The sequence below is a fragment of the Sceloporus occidentalis genome, unplaced genomic scaffold (genome assembly GCF_023333645.1).
Source record: "Sceloporus occidentalis isolate IW3139 unplaced genomic scaffold, rSceOcc1.0.p SCAF_104, whole genome shotgun sequence".
Taxonomy (NCBI): Eukaryota; Metazoa; Chordata; class Lepidosauria; order Squamata; family Phrynosomatidae; genus Sceloporus; species Sceloporus occidentalis.
The window spans coordinates 634154-655550 of NW_028317084.1; the positions used below are offsets into that span (position 1 = coordinate 634154).

Consider the following 21397-nt stretch of genomic DNA (forward strand, 5'->3'; position numbering starts at 1 on the left):
AGGAAAAGAGGTTATGGAGACAGCAGAGAGTGTAAATAAACAGCAAGGGGGAAATTTGATGGAGGAAATGTCAACTTTGTGCCCCCCAGAGAGCACATATCCAGTAGAAGCTCCTCAAACAGGGAACGAGAGAGCAAGACCTTCAGCTGTAGTCCAACCCTGAATGATGTGAAAGCAGCCAGGTTTGAAAGAGAGCTCTGAATTATTCACCGGTGTGCAACTAACTAACCAGCCTTCATCACACTCTTTTTTCTTACTTAAATGGGAATAAACATGATTGAACTCATTGGAACACGCCTCTGAGCAGACAAGCATAGCATTGAACTGTAAACTGCATATTTACCTGAACTCTTGTTACAACATCACAATTATCAGAACCATTAAATATCCCCTACCTGGGATAAAATAACCATTTGTATGATTATGCTACAATGAAGGAAATTTTATTTAGACAGCATTGATTCTATATAATCAACATATACACAAGATACAGATTTTGAAATATATTAAGCAAAATGATCAAATACATATGGCACTTCTTCACTGATGTTACTTCATGACCTTGCAAGAGCTTTTCAAATATATCCAAATAATATAAAGTCTACACATACACTAACAAGAGTAAATATAAATAAAAAAGAAGTCCGACAGACCATTTACCTGAGCTTGTTTCATGACATTACTCAATGATATTTTAAAATCTCTAATTTTAAACAATTATAAAATATTAAAAACAACAGCTTAATGAGTATCTATCATTTCATTTTAGAAAGTAAATGTGCCACAAAATACATGCAATATGATACGAGCCATAGTAGTAAAGGCTTTTGATACATATACAAGAACAAGAAGTATTTTAAAGGAAACTAGTATTCTTTAACCTGCTTGTTCTGAAGAAGCTCCAGAGAGAATAATGAGAATTCTCCAGAGCAGTAAGGGCTGTTCGACAGTGGAACACACTCCTTCCTCGGAGTGTGGTGGAGTCTCTGTTTTTGGAGGTCTTTAAGCAGAGGCTGGATGGCCATCTGTTGGGGATGCTTTGATTGAGATTTCCTGCATGGCAGAATGGGGTTGGACTGGATGGCCCTTGTGGTCTCTTCCAACTCTACGATTCTATGATTCTAAGTGACTGGAGGTCTGCAGTTGGCAGACTTCTTTTGCTGATTGCTGTAGGGTTTGATATGGCTTACACAATCTTAAGATTTAAAAAAATACATTTGCACAACAGAGCAATGGACACAAGCATTTACACGCACGCCCCCATGCACATTTAGAGTATGATGTGTGGTGGATCAAATACACACATATGCCAAAGTCCTTTAAAAAAAAGGTACAGTATATGGAAGCATTGTGGAACCTGTGCTGATGCAAGTACACTGATGCATATACCACTGTCCTGGATCACATATTACTTTTATCTTGCGGGGGGGGGGGGGGAAATTAAAGTGGAGATAAGTGCATATAGTCCTGATTGGGTGTGTTTATTACATACACAGAACTTCCAACTAATGACTGTTTGAACTGGCCCTTGCTCCCTGATAGATACAGTGCACATATGTTACACTTTTGTTCTGTTTAAGACAGAGACAATATAAGCAGCACCCTTCATTTGTTACAGTTCATTTAAGCAGCCATTTGCAGTAAGCACTTGTGGTAAAAGAAGAACACACCTCGTTTTAGCATCACAGTTTGTACTCTCACCTTCCTTACCATACAACCCTTTCACACTACACAATTATATCCCCATGATTCCACTTTAACTGCCATGACATTTTATGGAATTCTGGGATTTGCTGTTTGGAAAGGCACTTTAACTCTCCAGTTAATCATCCTAAATGTCCCTCCAATCTCCAAACTGCAGGATTGCAATTGCAATGGCAGTTAAAATGAAATAATAGTGCTATAATTGTGTGGTGTGAAAGGACCCATAATCTCAGATTTCTAATTGACTGTATATAACTGTATAAAGTCGCTGGTTGTACAGACATGTTGAATAATTTACATTCATAAGAAACAGCACTTTGGTTTATATGGTTAGATTTAAACTTTATAAAAACTCTCATCCCACTAAAACTCAGAAGCTTGTAAAATACCCTGCTTATGTGAATATTTCAGTCCAGCTTCTGACTTGTTTACACACTGTATCAGAGGATGAAGTGAGTTGAAACGAAAGGGAGAAAGCTGGCAGGATCTGGAACTCCGCTACACATCTCATCCTAGCAGAAATAGCCACTTGGACAATAGCAGGATTAACTAAAGGCCTTGAATTTTACAGTTTAAGTAATAATGCTGCTTTGGCTTCACAATTTTATATAGAAAAACAGGAAAGATCAGGGCTGTATCTACACTGCAGAATTAATGCAGTACAACAATGCTTTAACTGCTTTAACTGCCTTAGTTCAATGCTATGGAATTCTAGGATTTGTAGTTTTGTGAGATATTTAGCCTCCTCTATCAGAGTGCTCTGACAGAGCAAACTACAAACCCCATGATTTCATAGGATGGAGCCATGACAGTTAAAGTGGTGTCAAAATGCATTAATTCCGCAGTGTGGCAGCAGACTAGTTTAATAATCACTCCCTATCCCAGGGAAGTGAAATTACAGGTCTCTAACAAAATATTCTCAGTACTTTAAAGTTCTCTGGAGAAGCCACGGTGATTTAAAATAGAGATGATAGATACATAATTTAAACCCAAGAATTGTTTGCAATGGAGAGAGATTTTGGAATGCAACACCAGATCCTGCAACAGTGCCACTCAGGTGGTGAGTCCATTCTGGTTTTTAAAGAGACAACTAAAGTGCCAAACCCTATCCTCAAAGTATGTTCACTATATTGGTTAGATTTTTTAAAAGACTGGATTAAATTTGAAACAAATCTACCACCTCAAAAACATGAAGGGCATCAGCCTCTACTGTAGGATATTATAAATAATTTCTTCCTAAAGATATTTAGATGATTTCAGAATCTAATATTGTATTCCTAAACAGGCCCATTCTGAAGAAAGTCCCACTGAATTCAACAGATTTTATTCCTACATGAGTAAATGGTTGTAGTTGTAATTCCTTATTCTCATGTGAAGAGACTATAAAAACTCACTTTCCTATATATAAGATAATTTATGGAATTCACTGTCAAAAGATCTCATGGTGGCCATAAAGCAATGCTTTAAAGGACATTCAGAAACTGGAAATGCTACTTTTCTTTGGGAAGTAAAACTCTTAGAATCCCACAACCAACATGGTCAAGCTCTGTATTAAAATGGGGAAAGGGATATTCCAATTGATGGTCCTGATGCAGCCCAAAGATCTTCAATTTGTTCCACAGGCTTCTTCTGTTAGTCTCATAAATCAGAGATAAAAGGCAACATGGTTAATGCCTGGGAGGTCTTTGCATGGAATTGAGCTATGATTTGAGGCCTAGAAAGCTACTGCATTCAGGGAGGATGGATCAACATGGCTTTTCTACTATTCACACAATAAGGAATGTTCTTCTAATGTGCAACTGAAATGTGGATTTATTTATTTATTTTTTTGCCATACGCCAGATGTTTTCAATTCAAGGAAGTTGGCAAAGACAATCGGTTTCAGCACTTAGCTAATCGGCCAGCAATCCTGAAATGTTTTTGTTACTGTTTTCGGGTTACAACCATATCTCACTATTGTGGGATTGTATGTGGGTGGGTCTGTCAAATACATAGGACTGGGAGTAGCCTTGGGACTTGGAGGGACATAAGGAAGATAGCCTAGCCAAGGCAATTTAATAGCATGTTTTACAAGTTTTTAAATTTTAACATACTTTCAAATGAGGTTTTAATTATGACAGTAACAGCTGTCCCAGAGCCTGCTGCAATCCTTTACTAACTTACATAGGAATAATTCCCCAGCCAAAGTCAATGGGCTTTCTTCTGAGTAGATATGTACACAATTGCTAACAAAACATATTTATGAGGATATGAGCTACACTGAATTCAAGTAATATGCTTAGGACTTCACTGTTGGGAGACTTATTCAGCAATATAAGAGATACCCTACCATTTCCCAGCACATTAATGACATGATTTCTTTACAAAACAATCTTTAGGTTACATGTTCTGCGTTTGAACAACGTAATAAACTGTGCTTGACCATGAGGGAATAAGCCTAGATGAGCCTCACAAAGACTTTATGGCAGAACTGTGATGATATTGGAAGCTTCTTATGGTGCATCTACACCTTAGAAATAATGCAGTTCAATACCACTTTAACTTGCATGGTTCCATCCTACAGATTTCTGGGATTTGTAATTTTATGAGGCACCAGCAGAATTTGGCAGTGAAGGCTAAAGACCCTGTAAAACTACAAATCCCAGGATTTTGTAAGCTGGCAATACAACACTTAAAGTGGTGTGAAACTATTATTTCCACAGTGTAAATGCACTTGAGCTTTATATCTGGAACTAAGCTGTAGTGAAACTTAACTATATTTATTGACACAAGCCAGCTTTATAAACCTACGTTTTTAAGATAGTGTTCTTATACAAACTATAGTTAAGATTAGCCAGACTTTGTCTGGATTTGAGAAATGGAAGTGAAAAGCAAAACCAAAGTCATCTAAAACTCTTTCTTACAGCCATGCTGGAGCATAGAGGGAGGCATGCAAGTCTGAAAGTTGCCTGGGCTCATTCTAATTACAGTAAATCTTGGTTTACTGTGATACTATGGGCAACCATTATGTGGCTGGGCTAGAGTTATTTCTCCCCACCTAATTTTTTTTTAATGCAACAGCCATTGCAATGGGACTGGGTTCAGCATTATGGGATAAATATGCACCGAAATGCCCATCTGCATCCACAATAGCTAAATGCAGCGATAACTTCTTCCATTTGTGGATAACTTTGCTGAATCGGAATAGTAGTGTAGGTGTTCTCTCTGTCTGTCTGTCATTCTGGGCCTCTAATTTTAGGTGTGAATTAATTAAGAACTTCAACATGAAAACACAATTAGAAAAGATGCAATGTTGATAACATTTAAACCCAAACAATCTATTTTCTCTGTAATATGATGCATGTTATCAATAACAGCCAGCATAGCGTAGAGGTTTAATGTTGGACTTAGGACTCTGGAAGACCAGGAATCAAATTCCCACTTGGTCATGGAAACTCCCTGGGTAATACTGGTCAAGTAACTCTCTCTCAGCCTCAGAGGAAGACAATGGCAAACACACTCTGAATAAATCTTGCCAAGAAAACCATGTGATAGGTTTGCCTTAGGGTCACCATAAATCAGAAATGACCTGACTGGTAGGCCTAATAAACCAATTAATTAACGAAACTGATGTAAATCCCATTGATCCAATAGATCTAACTCCAACTTGTACAACCAATAGGTTGTAAGGTCTATGTGTACATTTCAGGGTCTATATCCCAGAGAATCACAAAGTGCATTCATGATAGGAAAATCACACACTTACTTCGGTAGGCTTATCGTTCCATGGCTGCAGCTTGCACAAACAAGCAAATGTACACTGGGGAGCACCAACACATACAAAGCAGAGGACAAAATGAGAATGTTGCTGTACAGCATTTTGTTGAAACAGAATCTCTAACAGAGCTTCTGATCATGCCTGAGAATCACAAAGATGGAATTAGAGTCCGTGACATTTGAGCATGATATCTAGAAGCACAGTTTTAATTTAGAAGCCTAGAGAACAAGGCTTCTCTTACCAGCAGTGGCAGGAAATGTTCTATGCACACAGAACGCTCTTCTCAATCCAGTGCCAGAAGCAAGGAAGCTGCTCTTATCCATGAAGGACCACTGGATTGCCAAAATTAGGCTTCAAGAACAGGGCAATCTGACCTGCAGAAGCTACAATTATCCATAACTGGAATAAAAACTGGACAGGGGACCTGGCCATTTCAAAGGACTGAGTGATGGCTTACAAAGCATGGATTAATGTTGCTATAGTAACCATGCATTCATCTACTTAACATTGGTTACCTCCATTATATAATTTGGAAATATGCTGACCTTATTTTGAGCCAACCCATTATTTTTTTAAGGTGGCTATAACCCATTTGATTTCACCAATACAAAGTAAGGGCTACGGAAGGCCCACAGTATCACGGCAAAATTAAAAACTAAACACCAGGCTGGAGGGAGAACAAGGGAAAATGGATACAAAAATATGCATATATACTTAGTTCAAAAGTGTCTTTACAGAAAACTTTATGTCAAAAGGGAATCAAGAAAATAAAAAATAGACTTTAAAGGCATATTCAGGCTAGCTGTTATGTACAAGGCATTTGGCAGAGACAAGTTTCTGTCAAAGAACTGGGAAATAGACATTATTCTGCCTTCATCTGTTCCCTGACATCCAAGGGCAGGGTTTCAAACAAGGCATCTTCCACCACCAGACCACTCTTTTTCAGAGCTCTGCATTCACCCAGTTCATGGGGGAGAACTTCCAGATGGTTTCCTTTAATGTCCAAATAGGATAATAACACCAGATTTCCAATTTTAGGAGAGAGAACAGACAAGCTGTTTTTCCCGATTTTTAGTGTCTTCAGTTTTTTGCAAAAGTATAGCTCATCTGGTACACTTTCCACTTTGTTACAAGTGATTGAAAAGTACTGTAAGCTTTGGAGCACCCCAATTTCAGGGGGGATGAATCGAATGTCATTGTATGATAAGTCTAAGTATCTAATTTTGTTGCACAGAAAAAGGTGGGATGGGAGAACCTCTATCTTGTTGTGACTAAAAGAAAGCCGTTCTAGACTAGTGAGCTTCTTTATGTGCTCTGGAATGTAGGTTATACTGTTGTGCCACAGCTTTAGGATTGTAAGTTTCCTAAGATGTTGGAAGCTAACAATTTCCTCTATGGATTTGAGATTGTTTTCCTTCAAGTCTAATTCCTGGAGGCTGACGAGACTGAAAACAGCATGAGGAATACGCTCCAAGTCACAGTGCACCAACTCTAATTCTGTCAAATTGACCATTTTCTTCAGGTTGTTGAGCATCACCAGTTTTGTGCCATCATTGTGAATGCACATTTTTTGAAGGTGACTTGAAACATCAACCACAGATTGTGGGACTTTGGACAAATTACTTTTAATGTACAGGACTTTAAGGTTCTTAAGTTCTCGAAAAGACTCCAAAGTTATATTTTTAGAAATGTCATGGCACAAAGAACCGATTAAGCTGAGCTCTTCCAGATTTCGGAGTCCATACATCCAAGGTGGCAGTTCTCTAAAATCATCAAATTTGACATTCAAGACTTTCAGATTTTCTTTCAGAAATGCCAAGGCTGCACTGTGGATCTTTGCAGAACATTGGTACAATGACAGCTCCTGGAGGTTATCCAGTTGCACAATGGTGGCTGGTATCATGACATTATTAATGATTTCAAGTTTCAGTGACTGAAGCTCTGTAATTTCAAAAACTGTGTCAGGAAGTCCAGACAGCATAAACAGTTGCAGCTCCAAACGGTTATGGGAATTCATCTGCAGCCTTTGCCTCAGTTTATCTGCAGTCCACTCATTGTTTAGATTAAGTTGCTTTAGTTTGTTTTCACTGACCTCTGAAAGAAACACAGCAAACCTTTTGGAATAAAGAGGGTCATATTGGTCTATCATATGAAGCATGAAAGCAAAGTCATTTCTGACATCTGGGATGTCGTCAATTCCTGTCTCCTGTCGGACATACTCAAAAGAGTATTCCTTTAGTGAGCGGTAAAACAACCAATACAAAGTGTAAAGGCATGTGAATCCATAGATACTTACAAAGCACAAGTAACAGAAGGAAAGTTTAGAGAACAAATGTGCCATCGTGTGATTGCAAGAGAAATGCTTGTATCCTGTCATGTCTTGAATATCAACATTGCAGTCTACTGTAAACTGAACTTTTGAAACAAGAGCACTATTATATGCAATAATGATAAGAAATTTAATCACCTTCAGCACAGTTTGGCGAACGTACATAGCATAGAGAAGATCACCTTCTTCAACATGAAGTCGGAACTTCTTCACCTTCTCAAACAATGCTTTGGCCTGTTCTCCTTCTTTTTTATCCAGTGCTCCTGGTGTCCCCTTATCCACAACAAACTTCTCAGGTATGGACCTCAAAGACTGAGTCTTTACCAGAGTTCCTTCTGCACTGGGCTGGATAGTGTTTGACTTGCTAATATTGTTCTTTCTATTGTCCTTCTCTTCAGAGTCTTCACCCGAAACTTCAGATAAAGCCCTTGTGGTCCAAGGAGAGTCAAAGCACTTCCCCAAAATGGAGATAAAATGTTCAATTTTGGAGCTTGACCCAGGAAACTTGAACCAGAAGTTGCTACACAGCATGAAGATCAGTGTGTGTATAAGGACAAGATAGGGGAAGTACTTTGCATACCAGTGCAGCGCACGCTCATAGCACATTTGGTTTATAAAACTATACTGTTGGAGATCTAAGTCCGTCTTTAGACCCTTCATTTCAACAGTAGCAGGAGGTGTGGATGGTTTGGGTGGAAGTAATGGGGCTGCACTGGTGTCCAAGCTTGAGACATTAGGAAGATGGGAACTGTTCTGAGAAGGCTGTACTCTTTTTGGAAGACATATGATCTTGTCTTGCATAACCTGGAATGCACAAAAACATATTTTAAAATATATACCATAGGTGTGAAAAAGTATATAATGTTCCTGACCCCCAAGAAGCAGCTCTGCTCCGAAGCTGTTTGCTTTGGAATAACAATCATGCCACTTCCAGTGCTACCATATGGACTTTACTACCAACACACTTGAAACAACTTCACCTGGAACTAGAATCAAGTAGCCATGGGAATGGACAGGCAACTCATATTTTAACATTAATTTATTTATAACATATTTATCTGTCTGCCAGCTTCAGTCCAAGGGTTTCTCCTTCTTGCAAAACAAAGAGAGAGTTAAATGTACTCAACATGGCTTTGTTTGTTCAACAGGCTGGGAAGAGGGAAGGGAAAGGGATAAATAAATATGACCTTACTATCAGTTCTCATCAAAACCTGAGTTCCAGAATTAAACCTTGGCTTAGGAAGCACCCTTGGTTTGTTCTAATGGAACTGGGAGGGAAAACTACTATACAGAAATGACATACACAGAAATGACATTTCCACTTAAGTAGACTTTTGCACTATAGAGAATGTTTGGAGAAAACCATTCTCCTGTTATTTTATATAGCCAGAATAAATTTGGAAGTGCAGACAGGTACTTACTATACACATCAGGGCCATTCAAACTTTCTGTACTGAAGCTGCATCTGCATTGCAGAATTAATGCCGTTTCACACCACTTTGCCTGTTATGGCTCAATGCTATGGATACTAGAATTTGAAGTTTTGTGAGATATTTAGCCTTCTCTGTCAGAGAGCTCTGGTGCCACAATAAACTACAAATCCCAGGATTCTACAAGATGGAGTTATGGTAGTTAAAGTGGTGTCAAACTGCATTAATTCTGCAGTGCAACAGCAGCCTAAGCCATATTCACATGGGGCAATCATAATTCAGGAGTCAAGAAGGCAAATACAGTTTGAGACATGGGTCTTTCCATTACGATAGCCTTTCTTCATGGAAGCTAACATTATAAATGGAACTTGGGTTTCTTCATGAAGGGAGAACGTGACATAGGTGGTTAAACATTGTCAAATAAACCCAAGTTCCACCACATTCCACTTTGCTGCTCTGTTTCCTTTTCCAGACACCTGCCATAGTTGTGCTGCATTCTTTACCTGGGCACTCCAGCAAGCTGGGAGAACAACGTAAGACCTAATATGTGCTACAGATGCTAAGCAACAAGGATGCCATGACAACACAGTCTCATTGCCCGCTAGAGGGATACTACTGCTATGGGCACTCCACAGAAAAACTTTTTTTCTTTTCTTGCAATTTTCCCATGTTTTCTTCAAGAGGAGCTTTGAGCAGTTTATGCAAGGGTTCCAGGCATTCTCTATTCTAGGGAGCTGGCAGGACCTGCTTAGCTTCAGATAATCCTTTGCTCCACACCAATTACTATTAGAAACCTCGCAATCTACCACTGTTGTTGTTCTGACAGTGGTAACAATTCCATTCACAGCCACACAGACTTGTCAAGTCAATACACTTTCCAAGGAAACATGTCCAAAAAGGAGACCCAGGCCTGATAGATAGGCACAAAGCAGTGTACCACCACTAATTCTAGTGTTCCGGACCGTGCGGCAATTGCACGATCCGGAACCCTAGAACATGCAGACACCGTCATCATGGCAGCCTCCCATCCACACAGGGGCCACCATGATGACGTGTGCGATGCTCAGCGTCCGCACATCCGCGTCAAGAAGTGACGTCCTAAGGGCTGCAATGCAGCCCTTACGACGTCACAGAAAGGACTGCATTTCGCAGCTCCTTCCTAGAGCAGATTGTTCCCTTGGCAACTGCATGGCCATGGGAACGATCCTGAGGAGAAAGGGGCCACCCCTTTCTCCTCTGTAGGGCCGGGGTGTCCGGGGGCATGAAGCCCCAAGGACACCCCTTTTCCAGGGCATGGAGAAGTGGTATTTTGCCGCTCCTCCGTGGCCTGGAAAACACCAGATTGGGGCAGCAGGGCTGCCGGTGAGGTTGCCCTGGCCCCAATCCAGTGCTAAAAGGGACGGGTGCAGGCCACCCCTTTAGGGTGGTCTGTATTGGGCCCCTGCCATGAATAAAAAGACACACACAAGGCCTATGTTTTGTTCCTATCAACAGACAGGGGAAATGCTGCATGAGACACTCTCCACATCAGTGCTCAGTTTACTAGTTCTAGGTATAAGGAAGATGTCAATATCTATTTCAGAACTTGGAAAGGTTACCTTTTTGATACAACAACTCCTAACATCCCCAAATCAGGATTACCACTGGCCAGGTGCCTGAGGATTCTGGGAGCTATTGCCCCAAAAGGTAACTATTAATAGCTCTGAGTCCAATTAACACTGTTTCTGAGCAATGTAATCCCAAATCTTGCAGTGGTGGAAGGTATCCAAGTGCTTTCAGTCTCACATGTCTGACAGAGAATCAAATAACATGCACCATTCCATCTTCTAAATTAAATATTTAGTACTATTAACAATAATAGTGACATTGCAGTTGATGCATTAGTCTCAGCTACCAGCATTGGTTGAGCCACTGCAGATTAATGCCAACAAAACTGCCCCAATTTGCTTCAGAGGAAGACAGCCTGCCACCTAGAAAGAGCATTTATAAAACAGCAATAGGCAAGAATGCAAATGTTTGCATTCCCACATGCCATTTCCTTGGGCATCACTCACTTGAGCATTCAGAGTGTGCTTACTTCAGCAAAATAACTGCCAACTGATTTCTAGCATTTACCAGAATACATTTTCAACAGACCCATGCAATAAATTCAGCAGATAATGCAGGGATGGGAATTATGAGGTGCTCCAGATGGTGAATGACAAATCCTAACCAGCACTGAAAATGATGAGGAATGTTGGGAGCTGCAGTTCCACAACACCTTAAAAACCACATTATTTTCACCTCGTCCATAAAAACAGATATTAAAAGCTATGCTGGTATGTGGCAGAAGAGGGAAGTGGACTGGCAGTCCTGCAGCACACTGGGCAGTTCAGGGAACTTAACTGAGTGGATTGGGATCTGGTGAGAGATCTGTAACTAAGCCAGAGAACTCAAAAGATCCATACATCCATAACTTTATTTATACCCTTTCTCCCAAGGCAGCTTACAAAACGACAGACTACAATAGAACACAAATAGTTAAAATCATACAAAACTAAGATTAAAACAATATCAAATATCAACAGACTTAAAACCAATTACAATCTTCCTTCAAAACAGATTAAAAACATTACATCCCCATAAAAGTCATTTTTGTTCAAATGAGTTTCCAAAAGCTTACTGGAAAAGAAAGGTCTTAACCTGTAGCTAAAAGGAAAACAAGGAGCCATCCTAACTTCCCTAGGGAGGGAGTTCCAAAGTGTGGGAGTAGCTACAGAGAATGCCTTTCCCCATGTTCCCACCTAAAAATGTGGCGGGATAGAGAGAAGTGCTTCTCCTGCAGATTTTCGAGATCAGGCAGGTGCACATGGGAAGATGTGATTCTTCACGTAGCCTGGGTCTGACCCATGTAGGGCTTTATAGGTCAAAACTTATAAAACAACCATTTTGAATCATGCCCAGAAATAGACAAGCAGGCAGTGGAGCTGTTGCAACAAGGGAGTTGTATGCTCCCAGCACCCTTTAGTAATCTGCCTGCAGCTCTTTGGACCAGGTGAAATTTCCACTCTTCAAAGACAGCCCCAAGTAGAGTGCATTGCAGTAATCCAACTGGGATATAACTAAGGAATGGTCACTTTGCATAAATCAGATATCTCAAGGAAAGGGAGCAACTGATGAGCAACCTCTAACTTTGCAAATGCACTCCTGCTCCATGTAGAAACCTGAGCATCCAGTGAAACCAGGCGTACACCCACATTGCAGGCTTGTGTCTTCAAGGGATTCTGAACCCATATAACACAGGCTGAATCCCTATTCCCTGATCTTTCAACTGAGCAGGAGAACCCATGTCTTGTCTGAATTAAGCTTCAAATTGTTTGTCCTCATCCAGTCCATTACAACTGTCAGGTACCAGTGTGGCATAGAAACAACTTCCTTGGAATTAGGTGGAAAAGCATAATAGAATTGGGTGTCATCAGCATATTGGTGACACCTGACCCCAAAATGCTGGACAACCTTTCCCAGCAGCTTCATGTTTGTGTTATGCACGCCTGCTCCATGTAGAAACCTGAGCATCCAGTGAAACCAGGCGTACACCCACGTGAGAACAGAGCCCTGTGAGACCCTATAGGCAAATGGCCAATGAGTCAAACAGGAGTCCCCCAGCACCACCTTCTGCGTCCACCTTCACAGGAAGGAACAAAGCCATTGCAAAACAGTGCCTTCAGGTCCCATCCCAGCAATGCAGGCCAGAATGATACCACAGTCGATGGTATCAAATACTGTTCCAGCAGAACAGGGACACCCTCTCCTGTCTAGTTCCTGATGTAAGTCAAACACCAAGGTGACCAAAGTCCTCTCTACCCAATAACCAAGCCTGAAGCCAGACTGAAAAGGATCCATATAACTAGTCTCATCCAGAAACCCCTGAAGTTGGGAGTCCACCACACGCTCCAGAATGTTACCCCAAAACAGACCATTGTCCCATAGGGTGGAGTTCAGGGAGGCCTTTTTTACAAGGACCTTAAAACTGCCTCCTTTAGGTAGACTGGAATCATGCCTTGCTGGGGAGAAGTATTACATAGCGGCTCATCTCCCATCTAGCCAGTCCTTCTCTTTGATAAGCCAGGAAGGACAAGAATCTAGAATACATGTAGTGGCTCTCACCTCTCCAAGATGAACAAACTGACAATGGTCTGAGAGAAGTTGCTCAGACTGAAGATCATCTGGCAAGGTTCTATAATAACGCCAAAACCACATGGCTCTCTAAACCAGAACTCTTAGCTCAAAACATCAATATCTTAATTCAAAGCTCACTCGGATACTATGAAGTCGAAGACTTTCATGGCCAGCATCCATAGTTTTTTGTGGGTTTTTTCGGGCTATGTGGTCATGTTCTAGAAGAGTTTCTTCCTGACGTTTCGCCACCATCTGTGGCTGGCATCTTCAGAGAATGCTTGCCTGGAAAGGACTGTCCACAGGCAAGCATTCTCTGAAGATGCCAGCCACAGATGCTGGCGAAACGTCAGGAAGAAACTCTTCTAGAACATGGCCACATAGACCGAAAAACCCACAAAAAACTATCACTCGGATACTGTTTTCTATTCTGGCCTAGTTAATTTCCCCAGAATCACAGCCATGATCTTCCCCATGGTTTCTAAACTCAGGCTACTATTCTCCTCCAGTCTTTCCCTTACAAATGGAAGCTGAGCAACATCTTATGGTAAGGACACATGTAGGTTGGGTTGAAGCTAAAGCATGAACATCAGCAAGGTGAAAATATAAGCAATAGGCTCATGGCCAAGAATAGTAAATTACAGACTCAAGAATTTCAGACTTGTAAGGTTGCCAATTCAGAGAAAGACAGATAGGTCCTCTGAATATAGTGTGTGTGTGGAGGGAGGGGGAGAATAAGAAGAGCTTAGTGCCATATATAGCTTTGGATACTGTTTATAGAAGAAAAATTAAAAATAATTTGTTATGTCCCAGATTTCTCTGCTTTCTTATTTTTAACCCACAAAAGCTGATCTTTGCAGGACGAGAGGGTGAATTTCTAGATATGTGGAGAAATATGATTTCCCCCTAAGCATAAGGAAAAGCCATCAATATAGCCAGGGACAAAAGCCAACCATAGACCTTACTATTTCAGGATTCAGGACTGGCTGTGTAAGAGACCATGTGTCTTGTTAACAGAGGTTAAAACTTCTGGAGAATATTTTCAACTGATGGGCACATGGCTTTCTCTTGTCGATCCACCTTTTAAAAAAAGGTAAACCATGACAAATAAAAAGTAAAGTACCGTAAATATTTAAACTTTTCTGGGTATAGATAGTCAAGGATCTATACTCTCATGCCTTCTATGAGTACACATACTCATGGTTATAAACTTTTGTGCCTCCATATGTACACACATAAATTCTTACAAAGCAAGATATAATAACCAGAGGCAGCAATATGGAGGACCTGTACTATCAAAATAAAAGTGGATCATCAGAGTTTATTATGCATTCATCCCCCCACCTTCTTTAATATGACGTGACAGATGCAAATCCTGAGGTTATGCAACATTCAGAAGAACTGTAAAAAAAACTCGCCCAAAGTGTATTTTAACAATTTAGGGCAGGGGTAGGCAACCTTTTTGAGCTGGGGCCGGGTTGCTGTCCCTCAGACAACTGGGGGGCAGAAGCCAAAAAATAAATAATTAAATAATTTTGGAAAAAATTAAATAAATAAATAAACTGGGACAAATATAGGACAACATTTTCAAATGGTGGACACTTTTTTTAAAAAAAGTGGAGGACACGCAAAAAAATTTGCTGATTTTTTAAAAAATGTTAATATAAATGCATGTTTCTTAGGCGTCTATAGACAATTGCCCCCCTTGCTCCTGCGTGCGGGAGGCAAAAGGCCCCGGCAGCAATCGGCAGCAGGACCAGGCTGGGGCCGGTCCCAAGGCCTTGCCAGGCCGCATCCGGCCTGCGGGCCGCAGGTTGCCTACCCCTGATTTAGGGCAACCAGATAAAATGCTTTGCTTTTCAAAATATTGTTTGTACTTTATTTATTTCTAATATACATATATTTATTTTACATTGAGAATAACTTCTTCCCTCCAAGTCCAAGGATTTAAGAAACAGCACTTTTAAAAAGATTTAATAATAACTGGCAATATATTTAAAGTGGGGTGTATTTTTTTTTTTTTTGTCATTATAGGGTTTCTTCTGCATAAGCCCCATTCTTGCAGCAGTCATGCAAATAATAATAAAATGGAAAGATACTTCTTTCCTGGCAGTCATTACTGCACTTGTGTCATTCGGGTGACCAGAACTGCTATTCCCACCACTCTCTCTTCCTGACCTCTCTCTTAACCCCCCTTCTCTGTCTTATGCCCTACACGGTATTCCTTTGGGGGAGCACGTTTCTGCACAGTTCTGGAGGCCTGCTGCAAGGAAGTGTTTAAAAGTTATAAAAAAAAAGAAATAAAGAAAATAAATCAAAAAAATAAAGAAAGATTATCAGGTGCTTCAGAATAGTGAGGGGGAAGGGGAACAGGTGAGGAGGAGACACTGACTGCATGCGACTGGGAAATGCCAGACTGGATACGAATGGCAATATATGAATTGTGAAATTGCTCCAGGAGTGGCGTTTTGCATCTGGGGACTTGCACAGTTGCAAGGTCATTAAAGGATTTCCCTTTGAATGAAAAGGGGCAGGTTGAGGACAGGGCAACTACATGTTGGAATCAGTATCATCAAAGCTGCTTCTTTCCCAGTGAAATCACCGTTTTAAAGCCACATGTAGTAAGGTTCTAGGAGACTCTACAGGCTAGAGTCAGGTATGCAGCCTTGTCTGCCTTGTCAGATTAAGTTTGCTATCTGCTCCCCACCTCAGTAGGCTACAGACAAAAATATGTATCAGGAGGGTTTCAATCCAGAGTTGGAAAAATGAACTCCAGCCAGCATGTGTTTGTTATAGGAATTGTCTCAGAGGTATCTGTTTTTTAGTTTACCTGTAATGTGCAACCAAACACGCCTATCATTAGCATGGCAACAGACAGATAGTCCGTAAATACATCCCACCATGGCTTCAGGACCCGGAAGGCTGGTTGTTGCTCGGAGAACTGGCGGAATTCAGTGACAGGAATCATTGTTCTGAAAGAAAGGGAAGGAAAAAGGCGTTTGTGAGAGAGAAATGGCTAGGGTGTTTGTTTGTTGTTAAGTCTAAAAGGGACTAAAAGAAGATAGACATACAGTGGGTCCTTGGCATCCACTGAGGTTTGGTTCCAAGACCCTCCAAAATCCCTGGATGCTCAAGTCCCATTAAATACAACGGTGTAGTAAAATGGAGTCCCTTACATAAACTCAAGGTTTGGTATTTGAGATGTATACCTTTCAAAAATATTTTCAAGCTGTGGATGACTGGATCCATGGATTCAAAGGGCTGACTGTCTTGTCCTCTTCTAGTCAATGAGAATATGACAAATTGCACTTCTCTGACTCAGGTAGTCTAAAAGGAGATGCTAGTCTTCACAGATGAAGGCCCTTGGCAACATTTGTGTGTCCCCAAGATTCTTTGTTGTCACATTATCTGCCACAACAGCAAATGGCTCCTAGTATAGCTTCCCAATAAGGTAAATCAGGTTACAATTAGTTGTATTAAACTGCATTATTTCCACAGTGCAGATACAGCCTAATTTGCAGGTTAAAGAAAGCCTAGAAAAGCACCGCATCAGTTGTTCTCTCACATTCCCCACAATGGTATTTCAACCACATTTTTTTTGGAAAGGTACTACATAAATCAAGAGTTCATGTAAAGTTTAGATTCTAAATCAAGTGTTAAATAAAAGTTACAGGTCTCCTTTCTAAAAACTGCCCTTGGCTTTTATACAGAACTTATATTTTCTTCTTTGAGCTGCAAAGTTACTGGTATTTTCTTGTAGAATGCAAACAAAGTTAAGAATATCACCAGAACAGAGATGGACAACCTTTTCCCCCCTCTTAGGGAGCCATATTCATACATGTCTAATCTCCCAGGATTTGCATTTTAGCAGAGGTGAAGACCCTGGTATGTATGGCCAGAACTAGACACTCCAATATCCTGCCTTAATAATTTAAACTACTTTGAAACACTGGTGATTCCAGGTTAAATTATGCAATCCAGGCTCCAGACATAATCAACTGACCAAAGACATTCTGAAATGCAGATAGATGCTCCAGCTTTTATTATCTTATGTAAAAATCTGTGCTGAGTGCTTGATAAGTGCTTAGTGCTTGATAAACAAAATACCTGATCAGAAAGGTCACAGCATTTTGTCTACTGGCATTAAAATTCATGGGGAGCTTATTTTTGGAAAGGAAAACTAATGCAGAATGCCACAGAAAGAGCACCAAAGAAAATTTTCCTCAAAGCATAATTTTCTGTTCCATCTAGTCGTTAAATGACTGCGAAGGACACAGAATGCGGAGAAGATTTTGGGTTTCTTTTGTAAATTATTTTTCTCTACCAAAGGTAATTGACAGGCACTAAGTTCTTCTGTGGAGATATCTTCTATATTACTTTGGGACAACAGAATTTCTCATTAGCAGGTGCTGTAATATACCTGTTCTTTGCATTGGTATAGGGAGCAGAACTTGGAAATTTGGAATATAACTTGCAGTGGCATCACTAGGGTTGGCTTCATATCAGTGTGGCCCATGGTGTCACCCCCCCATAGTTGCACCCCTGACCAGCCAGAAGGCAGTCGGCAGCCTTCATGGGAACTGGAGAGCCCGCATGCACATGTGTGACACCACATAATCCCATGCAGATGTTCAGCTTCTCCAGATACAAGAACACATGTTTGGCCTCAGAGAAGCACCACTGCAAAAAAACAAAACAAAAACCCACCTCCCCACATTCTTGACTTGCTAAAACACCCCCACCTCGATGACCAGGACAAGGTATCCTTGGGACCCAAGCATGCTGCTGCTATGCCAGCAATATCACTAATGGGTGTCATCTGGTATGGTGAACAACCCCCTAATGATGCTACTGACATAGCTATAGCTATAGAGATGTTTGATAGCTCATAAACATAGGCTGGCAACCTGCTCCGTATCTGTAATATTGTAAGTGGGACCTAAAACTTTATGATTTTTGGAATTCATGTTTACCACTGTACCACTGCAACAATCAAGTGTCTTCCAAAACCCACCTTTAAAGCCAAGCAGTTCCTCCAACAGAGAACTTTTGAGGTGCTGGGCAGAGGGGATGCTAAACAACGATTTGCCCAACCCTCTCCCAGCAGTCAGATGCAATGCAATAAATAGCAACAGAGGTTCATCGCAACTACTTGTAGCATCATATCTTGCTGATGGAGAGGGCTGTAAATGTCATCACTCACTGCCCTGCTCTCCAGTACATCAGAAATCCTGTAGCTTACATCCCCCAATGCAGGATGTAAGGATGACAGGTTGACAACCTGTCAAGCTATAGTGACATCATGAATCTCATAAGATTTTCTCAGGCAAGGAATACGCAGAGATGGTTTGCCAATGACTTCCTCTGAAACGTAAGCTACAGCACCTGGTATTCCTTGTCAGTCTCCCATCCAAGAACTAGCCACTTAGCTTCCAAGATCAGCAGCCTCTGGTGCCTTCAGGGTACAGGGAGATGGTGTTTCTATGTTCTTCAAGTTTATTGGATTTTCCTATATGACCTCATCAAGCTCTCTTTGCCTCATAGCTCAATAATAACTCCTTGCTGAAAAGTGCCAGACTGTACCCATCCATGTTGAAGTTTCTAATTTCCTAATAAACATGTTGAACATCCATGAAGTGCATTTCTGCAGTTACTGAAGAAACCATATACATACAATTATTGGCATAATTTAATTTTCACTACAGAAGGTTCTGGGATCTTCCTTATTTTGGTAGGAAACTGTCTTTTTAAAGTGTGTGGATGTAGGTTAAAACAAACTTTCAAAAGTTACTTTTGAGGGTGTTAACCCCCAAAATCCTCCAGCCAGCAGGGCTACTGGCCATACTGGCTGGATCATTCCAGGAACTTTTTACATGCTCTGGTACAGAAAACCAGAAAGAAGCAAAGTGACAAGCTGTAGCTTTCTCATCTTTGACATCCAACCCCAAGGATGAGAGGAACTGTAATCCAGAAACATTCATAAGGCTACAGGCTCCTCCTGCCTGGTAGAAAGGATAAAAAGGAATGGCATTTGGGATGAATAGAGGCAAGGAAGAGGGCACATTAACCAAAGCCTGGAAGTATCTTGAGGTGTAGGAGCTGCTCTCTGAAAATCTGTCGCTTGGTAGAAGTACAGCGGGTCCTTGGTATCTGTTGAGGTTGGTTCCAGGACCCCTCATGGATACCTAAATCCATTGATGCTCAAGTACCATTAAATAAAGTAAAATGGCACAGTAAAATGGTGTCTCTTATATAAAATGGCAAAATCAAGGTTTACTTTTGGCTTTTATATATTTTAAAAATATTTTCAAGCTGTGGATGCTTGAATCCATGGAATTCTGGGATCTGTAGTTTGGTGAAGCACCAAAGCTCTCTCACTAAATATCTCACAAAACTACAAATCTCAGAATCTCACAGCATTGAGTCATTGTAGTTAAAGTAAAGTATTTCTGCAGTGTGGATACACCTCTAGAGGTTCTGCTGCCTTTGGAAATGGGTAGCACTACTGCTTATGTCAAAATGAAGTTTAATTGACCAGATCATGAAGAAAAAAAGAAACTGGCACCCTTAGAGGACCATGCCCTGATCTCATTGTACATGAAATCCACAATAAAGGCTGGAATAGGAGGGACAGAATTATCGTTTTAATGTAGTGGCCCGTTACAAACGGGCCTTTTAGTACGGAGTCAGTCCGTACTAGGGTTAGGAAGGTGCGGTGCTTCCACACCCCCCTAACCCTAGTAAGGACTGAGTCCGTACAAAATGGCGGCGGCCCATCTACATGGGGGCCGCCATGACGATGTCCCCTTTGCACGGAGCAGGAAGGAGCTCCGTTTCGGAGCTCCTTCCTGGTTTGCGTCGCTGGACGCAGCCTTCACACAGCTGCGCCCAGCGACGCAAAGGAGAAAGGGGCCAAGTGGCCCCTTTCTCCTCCTCCCCGCCGCCGTGGGGTGTCCTTGGGGCTTGAAGCCCCAAGGACACCCCTTTCCAGGCTGCGGGGAAGCGGCCTTTTGCCGCTTCCCCGCAGCCTGGAAAGCGGAGGATCGGGGCCTCAGCGGCTGCCGTTCTAACCACTGAGGCCCCGATAACCCGGGGAAAGGGGTGGGTACAGGCCGCTGCTTTTCGGCGGTCTGTAACCCGCCAGTGTAACATTTCTTCTTTCTAAATGTAGTCAAACATTCTTTAATTTTAGAGGCTCCCTAAACAATTCTGATCAAATAGCATTATTGTCCAGAATTAGTGGATCAGAATGGGTGTCCTTTATTTCCAAATCTTTGAGCTCTTCTACCTTTCATGCATTTATATTTTCAGACCTTGGGAGAAATTTTCCTTTTTTTATTATTACAACTTCTAAAATTCTCCAGCCAGCATGACTAGTGCTGGGAAAGTTCCGCCCTTAAAAGCAAACTGAACGTAATTTAAAATAAATGAATAAAACAAAAGTCAGTGAAGAATGTTAAACAATATCATCAGAAATGGGCGCTTATAAACACTGCAGTCACCTCATCACTTTCTGCTCTCTTTGCCAATGTTTCTTTTACTTTATATTTATCTACAATCAGTAGCATCTTTTGTCTCAACAGAGTGAGCAGTTTTATTACCAAACAGCTACTGCAGAATCCCAAGACAGGGATGGCAAAGAAACAGCCTGTTCCTCTATGTTGTATCATTATTTTGGCCCACACAAGGAGAGCCTTCTGGGTATGGTACTTCCTGACAAAATGTCAATGCTTTTTTTATAAAAAGCCAATACATTTGTTAGTTTCAATGAGGACTAAACAGTTCTTAAACAGAAGGCACAGTCTGGAGCTTTATTAAACATGGAAGCCCACCTGTTGCTCATGAGGATTTGCTTGAGTCTCTCTACCACAAGGATGGGCAAAGTGCAGGCTTAGAGCCACATGAGACCCTCAGGGCCACCCGAAGGTCAAAAATTAGTGTCTATCAGTGTGTTTTCACATGTAGAGCTGCCAGAGTAAAAACAAAGGAGGTCTCCTGTATCTTTTGAGGAACCTAGACCCC

General features: G+C 41.1%; 1 protein-coding gene across 1 annotated transcript in view; it reads right to left on the reverse strand.

Annotated features, from left to right (window-relative positions):
• Nucleotides 1–432: 432 nt before the first annotated feature.
• Nucleotides 433–21397, reverse strand: part of LOC149283423 (volume-regulated anion channel subunit LRRC8C) — a 45395-nt gene continuing 24430 nt past the window's right edge. The window contains exons 2-3 of the mRNA XM_089497537.1: nt 16206–16347; nt 433–8594 (exon numbers count right to left, since the gene is read on the reverse strand). Of these exons, the coding sequence (XP_089353663.1) occupies nt 6324–8594; nt 16206–16343 (2409 nt within the window). The 5' untranslated portion in view covers nt 16344–16347 and the 3' untranslated portion in view covers nt 433–6323. The remainder of the gene's footprint in view (nt 8595–16205; nt 16348–21397) is intronic.